Source organism: Esox lucius, chromosome 20 (assembly GCF_011004845.1).
Source record: "Esox lucius isolate fEsoLuc1 chromosome 20, fEsoLuc1.pri, whole genome shotgun sequence".
NCBI classification, from domain to species: domain Eukaryota; kingdom Metazoa; phylum Chordata; class Actinopteri; order Esociformes; family Esocidae; genus Esox; species Esox lucius.
Genome location: NC_047588.1, coordinates 12,128,153 through 12,137,027, shown reverse-complemented (window position 1 = coordinate 12,137,027; position 8,875 = coordinate 12,128,153). Strand labels below are relative to the sequence as shown.

Genomic DNA, 8,875 nt, shown 5'->3' with positions numbered 1-8,875 from the left:
TTTGTTGTGACTTTTGTTGTGAAAAACTTAGTTTTTCAGTTGAATTGTTCACATTATAGGTAACATTAAAAGTGGAAAAAGTTCTGACATGATTTATCTTTGTCTCATTCTTTTACATCACAAAAACCTTGCATTTTCAAAGGGGTGTTTAGACTTTTTATATCCACTGTAACTCTGTGTGTGATGGATTATATCTGATATGGTTGTGAATTCAATCATTTTAAAATTATTAACAAACATTTGCGTACCATGTTGTCATTCAATTGCCCAAGCATGAATTGTTTCAAAGATCTGTGCAGAATAAACAAAAAGTAAACTAGTGTGTTCAACCTAATATATCTCTTTAAATCAGAAAATAAACAGAAATAACATTTACAAAATATTGACACTCTTGACATAATATTTGGTGGCACACCTTAGGCCATAATAATTGCAATCAAGCACTTCCTCTCACCATTAATGAGGTTCCTGCACATGCTGGCAGTTTAGCCCACTCTTCTTTTGCAAACTGCTTTAGTTCTGCTGTTTTCAGATCTCCACACGCTTTCAATGGGATTTAGTTCTGGACTCACTGCTAGCCACTTCAAAACAGTCCAGCTTTTTGTTTTGAAGTGTGATTGAGATCAATGTCCAGCTGAAAGCTCCATGACCTCTGATGGAGACACATCTTAATGACACTGGGTTTGATATTGTGCTCCAAAATGCCTTGGTATTATCCTGATTTCATGATTTAATGCACACGGTCAGTGCTTTGACCAAGGACCATGTTTGTTAAAACTGTCATAGCTTGTGTCTGAAGGTCAGAATCTGTGTGGCATTCTTGTGTTCTTTGTTTTATCCATGCTCACTGTGGTTTGTACAGTGGCACAAAACAGGAGAATGATTATTTGTATAAAGAAACATACAAATATGTATGTCTTTATTCAGACTGTATGAAGTATCGATTTTCATATTGCAGGCAAAGGTGAGTTCAATTCCAAAGTAAAGCAGATGTTGAAATACTGCAGTTTTGTTGGTGTACTTCTACGAGGTGCCAATAATATATTGTGATTTCTTTGTGGAATAAACTAAGATTGATTAAAGTATTTAGATCTTATGGATTTTTTCAACGGCAAACCAAAAAAGATTGTGGTTACCAAAATATATTTACATTTTAAAATATCTTACAGAAAGAAAAGTGCGAGGTTGGCAATACCTCAGTCCAGGACTGTGGTCGATCTGGCACTGTACATGTATTACTGAAAAGTGTACCTGTATCAATAATCAAATGGAGTGGGGCGGCCAATCCTGGAGTAACAAACGACATTAGTTTTAATGTAGCCATCTGAACTGATAAAGTACAGGTACATTGGTGTAGAACCTGGTCGGGAAAAAAATCATACAGCATATACGGAATGGAGCAAATGAAATGCCACACGCCTCAGAACAGGTATTACCAATGACGTCGGCAAGGTATACACACAGATTCTTTCGATCCAGTGTACTGCAGCGCACTCGAGTTCCTGGTTGGCATTGTAAGAAACTTTGTTTATTTGTCATGATTTATTCTATTTAGTCATTTTTAAATTCATGAAGAGAGTGAAAAAATGTATGCGACACGGTTGACAATTCACTGTCGCCGCCACCGTAGCTTACATTTGCATTAAAGATTTTGTACCTTTGTCCAATCTCCGTATCGCGTGTTCAGATTCAGAGCGCGAAGGCAGATTTAACTTCTAGAGATTGCCTACCCTTGGTCTAAAATGGAAGAACGTGCACAGTTGTGATTTTAATAAACGTCAAAGGGACACTTAGTTTGTTAATTCGGTGAATATAGCCTAACCTAAAACTTTCGCCGCTAGGACAAGTGGTGTAAATATTTTCCACGTACCTCTGCTGCTTCAAATACCTAGACAGGTCATTGGTCGTATTTACAGGCTGTGTAACGCACGGTAAGGCAACGTAGCTACACCAGCTGTCAACTTTCGAAATGGTGGTAATAGATTAGACTGCTTATGTCAACGTTTCAAAATACATACTATTACTAATAACACAACACAGTCGTAAGAACGTTCTCTTAATAAAGACACGAGCGAGTAGTGAGACGAATGGGGGAGATGACATGGACGTTTTTAACTTTGACAGTTTGTATTGTAGGTAGTTTTGACTGTCAGCGTGGCTCAAGGTCGATCTCTACGCCTAGTAGTGGTTACTTTACTTTGTAAAGTGAACACTTACCAAACAGCGATTCACGCTATAGCGCTATGATAGAAAAAGCTAAGATCGAGCGAGGCTCTTCATGGGAAAACTAGTCAGAGCAGATAACTCCACAAAGCTCACCGCCACGTAGCCTATATAGGCTAACACTTGTGAGTAGCCTACAGTTATTTAAGCAGTAAACGTTCCGTATTAGTGTATTGCAGTACTTGCTCATCATATTTGTACTCCGGTAATGAATACCCGTTTTATCATCATATCCTGCGGTGCTGGACGGGCTATTATGGGAACACTATACTGTTGTAGCCTAATAGACATTGTTTGCGTCATTTATAGTCGCCAAGAAAGAAACTACAGCCGAGAAAATAACTACATCTTATGAATTTTAAGATTAGAGAAAGATTCTAGCCAATGTTTCCTGGTTTGTTCCAACAGAATTTTGAAGACCATTCAGTGGACATAAGAAGGGACTTTTCTAGCCCTACGTTCCACCATGTCCTCCAGAGGCAAATCGGAGGCCTGTCTGGTGTGTGGGGGTGACCTGCATGGTAACCAACGGCGATGGCTCTTTGGGGGTCAGAACAAGAAAGCTGGTCCGGCTCAGACCTCAGACTCACTGGGCAGAGGAAGTCTCTCCACCTCTTCTGAAAGCAGCCCCTGGGGTGAGTTGTGCCTGTGTGTGTGTGCGGGTGTAAACAGGCGCTTGCAGTTGTGTGTGTATTCTAAAGTTTTAGTTGCTCCTCTGCAGGTAGCACTATGTCCCTGGGCTCTACAGCATCTCTGCCGTCTCTGTCCTCCCCCTCCAAAGCAATGGACCTCCTCTCAGTACTCACCCACATACTAGGGCAGTCTGTACCGCGGGGTGGCAGGCGGGGGGAGTTCCTGTGTGGCAAATGCGTGTCAGTTCTAGAGCGGGTTTTCAAGTTCGACACGGTCATTTCCAGAATGAGGGTGTTATCCTCTGAGAGACTTAAGAAGTTGACCGGCGAGAGGGACAAGGTCAGGCAGTGGGTGCGCAGCGCTTATTACCAGCAACACCCTCAGGATTTGCGGTTGGGAAGCGGCACCAGCGAGGAGGACACAGAGGGTCTGGGCGACAGGGAGGGTTACATGGAAATGCTGAAGGAGAACATGGCCCTGTCAGAGTACGAGTGCTGGTCGGAGAAATCTGCCAAATGTCCGTACTTCAGTAGAACGGGGAAAAGGTGCAGGAAGGGGAAGGAATGCGAGGGGTGTGACTCTCTGAGGGTGTCAGACTCCGCCTTTGAGTCAGTTTGTGGGGTTCCCCGCCATCTGCCCTTCCAGTCCTTTTCCCCCTTGGCCCTATCGCGAAACAAGTCCCAGAGCATGCCCCTCCACTGGTCGAAAGTGCCGTCGCTCAGCTCTAGCGCAGAGTCATTGGCCGCATCCGCTCTCTCCTTACGAGCGCCTTCTTGCACCGGGTCCGTCCAATGCCTGGACGTGCAGGGTTGCCATGATTCATTTGATTGGCCAGACGATCCGTCAGTCAACCTGGTTCTCAGAGAGCTCAAAGGTATCGAAGGAAGGCCAGTCGTTTCTCCTTCAGGGAGTAAGATTCCTGTTTTGGGAAAGAGGGATGGGCGATGTTTAGGAGAGATGGGTGTGTCGTCATCATCTGAGGTGTCAAGGGTGCTGGATTTTGGAGACCGGGATAGTGTGGAGAACGGAGAAGAAGAAATGGATGAAGAGAGCGATGATGTTTTGACTGAGTTGAAGGATGAGTTTATTCCACTACATAGAGAGGTGAGTTGTCTCTTACTCTGAACAAAAATATAATTGTGTCATGTTGGTCCCATGTTTCATGATCTGAGAAAAACTTTCCCGAAATGGTCCAAATGATCATCTCTGTAGACCCAGTTAAATGAAATCCATGGATTACAGGCTGATTTATGTCAATTCACTGATTTCCTTATGAACTGCAACTCAGTGACATTTTTGAAACTGTTGCATTTTGAAAAACCAGCATGCCAAATAATGTCAGGAAGTTATGTGTAATGCAGGATTTCTTCCAGACCACAACACACCCCACTGTCTAAAAATGAGAGAAAAAATATAAAACAAATCTGGGGAGGAACATTTGTCTGTCATTAATGAGGATTGTCTGCCTCTGTGTTTATGTATCACTGTGTCTGTTCCTGAGTGTAAATATTGACTAAGTGGTCAGTAGCATGTCATCCAGGATCTATAATTTCTGTAACCAGTGCTAAGGTCCACCGGGTATAGGAACTACAGATTCATACAGCATATTAATACAGTAGTAATGCTGATCTAGGATCAGTAATTATCGTATTAAAAATATCAAAAATGATCATAGATTTGCACCACAACTGGTTATTCTCTTGATAAGGAATACAGGTAGGACTAAACGCAAACGTACTTAGTGACTAAACTCAAACGTAACCCTGTCTTTCTACTTCTCATCAGAGTGCTACAGGTCGAGTACATATGGCAGTAAGGCAGTTGAGATGGCAGCTTGATAGAGCTCTGACACGCATCAAGGTCCTAGAAGCTGAGCTTAAAAAAGGGACCAAAACCAAACCAGACACTACTGATCCCAGTGGACCAGAGGAGTGGGCTATGGTAAGCACTGAATGGTTTGCTGATTGGACTCTCCACTCTTCTCCCCTTGTAGATATTCTGGGCGGTTTCCCAGCTACATATGGCTTTATGGAAGGAATGATGGGTGTGTTAGTCTGTTTGCTCACAGGACAAGGGTGTGTCTTCCTTCCTGCAGGTGTACTTGTTCAACCACACTCACAGGCCACCTCTCCCTGGAATCTACCCCAACCAGAGGAGTTTGCCCTTCAGCACAGATTGACTTTGCATACAAGCGATTATTAACTGACTCTTCAGCTGCTGAGGGGCATCTCCTTATCTGTCCTTTCAGTACACTCCATTTTCCAGCCCTGCTCCGGGGTCTGTCTGTCTAGTGTGTCTAGGCTTCGCCCCTGAAGCATCTTACCTAAACCCCTTAAAGATAAGAACATTGAAATAACCCAATCATTTGGATTAAGTGCATGTGTGGTCTAGTACATCAAACAGCAGATTGTGGACTTATGTTCTAAGTTTCATACTATAAGGCAAAAGGACTGCCTGGAAATCATTGTTATTAAGCTGTAAAGCTTAAACTGTAACAAGTAGTCTGTGTGGGTCGAGCCTTGAATGTTGATTGGTTGAAAGCTGTGAGATTTTATTACACCGGTATGGCAAATGCAGTATCGCCACTGTTAGCAATTGAATTAGTAACTGATTCATAATCGCAATAAGGCTTCTCAGGGGTTTGTATTAAATGACCAAAATACCACTGCTAAGGGCTGTTTGCAGTGCAGTCACTTTGCATTGTGTCATGTCTAATAACATCCCTTAGTCATAGTATATTGACCATCTATCACACCTCATGCCTTAATGCTTAATTAGTTCAACCACAAGACTCTGGCTTCAAAATGAGGGGTCTACTCTAGCTTGGTCCCAAATATGTTTGTGCCGTGTTGATTACTCCTATGGTCAAAATCATGCCAGACAAACCTAGCCTGCTCTCCTGTCTCTGCAACAACATTGGGCCTGTGGCGACTTGCATCTTTCACTTAAGTTCTGTGTATGTCATTATGGCTTTTTAAGTGGCAGCAGAAGGACAGTGGGACCTTGCTACTGCAGAGTCTGGGGCGTTCACTGCACAGCCGAGACCGCGTTATCCTGGTGAGTTGTTCATAGCTGAGACCGTTATGTACCACCAAAACACGGACACTCCAAACTGTCTGATGACACCGTGGTGTTGCCAGATGGGAATCAGCTTAGTCACAAAGTAAAACCGAAAGATTGTATTTGAACAAAACTGCAGTTTAGCAAACATCATCTGCTTTAACAGTAGCCAATGCCAAACAGATCAGAGGCTACACTATGTGATGTTCCAGTGAATCTCAAGGCATGTGCTTTCTGTGACCAGAATCTCCTATCCCCCTGTCTATCACAGGACTGCATGGACCTGATCAAGAGGATGTGTGAGGAGGTGGGAACTGGGACAGAAATGGCAGATAAACTAACACAGGCCCTTGCTGACCATTTAAAAGAAACCCTCTTCGATGATAAGGTGGGAGCTGAGACGTATCCCCTTTGATGAGGAATTTAATAAGCTCTTGCAGACTTTCAAATCATGGATAATAACATGTAACACCCTCTGCTACTTGAGATGTTTGTACAATGTTCTTATGCACTACTTATTCTTCAGCAGGGCCTGGAAGACCTGTGCCGTGAGATGAGTGATAGGGAGAAGAGAATGGAGAGCGAGATGGAGGCAGTCAGGAGGGCCAGCAGAGACCGGGAGAGGGACCTCAACACTCTCAATACTGTACTTCAAAGTAACCAGCACATCATTAATGTGAGTCTGAACACACGCTCATTAACAGAAGCGGCTTTGAACTACAGACCTGATATAAAAAGTTACATTGTCAAAGATGTTTCTACTTCCTAACATATAGTTCCTTGTTGGCTTCAGGAAATGAGAGTAGAGCTGGTTGAGAAGGAGCGAGTGCAGAAGGAGGTGCAGGCAGAGAGGGATGTGTGGAGGCAGAGAGACAAGGCCCTCACAGCGGTGCTCCAGGAGAAAGAAGCTCTTCTCCTCTGCCTCAATGAGGCATTAGAGAGCTGTCAAAAAGATATGCAGGTGATGGGGGGGGACCAGCTCAACACATGCATATTGAATTTAACTTGAATGTGGTTTTAGGACCCTTACTCTGGTAGTTTCGTATTCCAACTTGTTTTTGGCTATAGTTCTTTCTTAGTGTAGTCCTTAAATCTTCTAATTTTATAAATGCTCCTCTGGCTCAGGTAGAGAAGATAACATTTGTGATACTGTGACATTGATTTTGGCCATTTGCAACTCCATCCACTGGTCTACTGGGTATGTGGCCAGTGTCAGATATCAGATGAGGACAGGATAACTGGCTCGGCTCCAGCACCAAGCGGGTCATGGACGGATGGAAAAGATATCTGAACCGGGATATTGACAGCCTTGTACAGCATGAACCAACAGTGGAAAAACGCTTTATTGAATATTGGCCCACAATGTTTTGAAAGAGTGTTCTGAGTAATTCCGATGTCTGTACCTTTGCCCGTTTTCTATCTAAACCTAAGTGAATTTAAATTGCAACTAAGTGAATTTAGTCTTAATCCCTTTTTTGGTGGCAGCACGAGGTTCAAGGACCAGTACTGCAGGCACCGACCTTGATGTTTGTTAATTGGCTTCACTGGTTTCAAGGAGACTTTCCTCATAACTTCTTAAATTTTTCTTCAGGCGCTTTGGGACTCTGTGATTAGCCAAGGTGTTTCAGGAGGTGGAGCTGAGGGGGCTCTGGCCACTCAGCTGAAGGAGAAGGAGAATCTGCTGACAGTATTGCTGAAAGACAGAGAGAAAAACAGCAACGCCATGTGCCAAGAGGTCTTCAAACTCAACTCTGCCCTGCAAGACTATCAGGTCCTGATGCAGGTGAGAGCAGACGAAGATGGGTGGAAAATGGATGCAATGACAAAATTGCATATCGGCTAAAAGCCATGGTCTGTGAGATTGTATACCATGGATATGACAAAAATAAATGTATTTGCACTGTTCTGATTATGGTAGTAACTGGTTTATGATAGCAATAAGGTTTGTGGTTTATTGGTTGTATACAAAACCACCTAGTGCCTTTTTGCTTAAATCTAGTTTGGTCAGTAGAACTCATGCCTTTACTGTCCTCCTCTCTCTCTCCATGGGCTCCTCCAGGAGCAGCGGCAGAAACACGGTCAGACTGTGTCTTCACTGTCTCAGCAACTCAAAGACACTCAGAACCAGCTGAGGGAGAGAGGCAAGGAGAGCAGGGAGGCAGAGTGGGCCTGGCTCTGTGAAAAACAGGACCGAGAGAGGGAGGAGAGGAAACTGAGAGAGAGTCTGGAGAAGAGGGACAAACTTATACAGGTATGTCCATACAATGCCTTAAAAAAGCACCAAAGACTAACACTGTATATGTTGATTTGTGATTCTTTTTTTATTCAGCAAGTTCTCCTGCAGTCTGAGGAACGGGATAATCTAATGAAAGAACTCCAACAGAACCTGCTGAATAAATGTGAGCCCCTGACTGCCGTCAAACACACGTTATGAAAGGAGGGAGGTGGGTTAGGAACATGAATGTACAATGGACATTCATATGGGGGCTGTATGAAGCTGCACTTTCTAGAACCACAGGCAGTTGACTAGTAATTACAAGTCAATACAAGCCTTTAGGAAAGGTTGTTTTCTGCATTTGCACTAGTTGCAACATAATTCCGACAGACAAGCCTTGGATTTTGTGTTAAAACTGTTTGTCCTTTATTTGTAAGTAATGGACATCCACATCAGTGTGTCAATTTTACATGCTCACTCTTATTTGTATAATATTTAATGTTTTAATGTTAAATTACTGATTGAATTTATTCATTATGCTAGTGGTTCATGTCTGATGAGGACCAAAGTATTTGAATTCTCAATTAAATTGATCATATAGACATGTCAGTCAAATGATGTGTAAGGGGGAATATGATTCTTTTTTTTTGTGGCCTTCAGGACAAGGTGTACCCTTCCTTATAACGGCTAAAATCATAAAGGATTATTTACAAAGTTTTCTTCATTGGTTTTGTGTTATGTTTT

General features: G+C 43.0%; 1 protein-coding gene across 1 annotated transcript; it reads left to right on the top strand.

Annotated features, from left to right (window-relative positions):
• The first annotated feature begins 1,315 nt into the window (after positions 1-1,315).
• si:ch73-95l15.5 lies at positions 1,316-8,366 on the top strand. The gene is made up of 11 exons (XM_010905713.5): positions 1,316-1,514; positions 2,632-2,858; positions 2,945-3,960; positions 4,642-4,797; positions 5,836-5,913; positions 6,188-6,304; positions 6,443-6,592; positions 6,710-6,877; positions 7,508-7,699; positions 7,976-8,167; positions 8,246-8,366. Exons 2-11 carry the CDS (start codon positions 2,690-2,692, stop codon positions 8,348-8,350), a joined length of 2,343 nt encoding a protein of 780 aa, XP_010904015.2. The 5' UTR covers positions 1,316-1,514; positions 2,632-2,689; the 3' UTR covers positions 8,351-8,366.
• The last annotated feature ends 509 nt before the right edge of the window (positions 8,367-8,875 follow it).

Coding starts and splice junctions, on each gene's coding strand:
- si:ch73-95l15.5 (XM_010905713.5), top strand. CDS start 2,690: ATGTCCTCCAGAGGCAAATCGGAGGCCTGTCTGGTGTGTGGGGGTGAC. Junction 3,961..4,641: donor TTATTCCACTACATAGAGAG/GTGAGTTGTCTC, acceptor ACTTCTCATCAG/AGTGCTACAGGTCGAGTACA. Junction 6,878..7,507: donor GCTGTCAAAAAGATATGCAG/GTGATGGGGGGG, acceptor ATTTTTCTTCAG/GCGCTTTGGGACTCTGTGAT.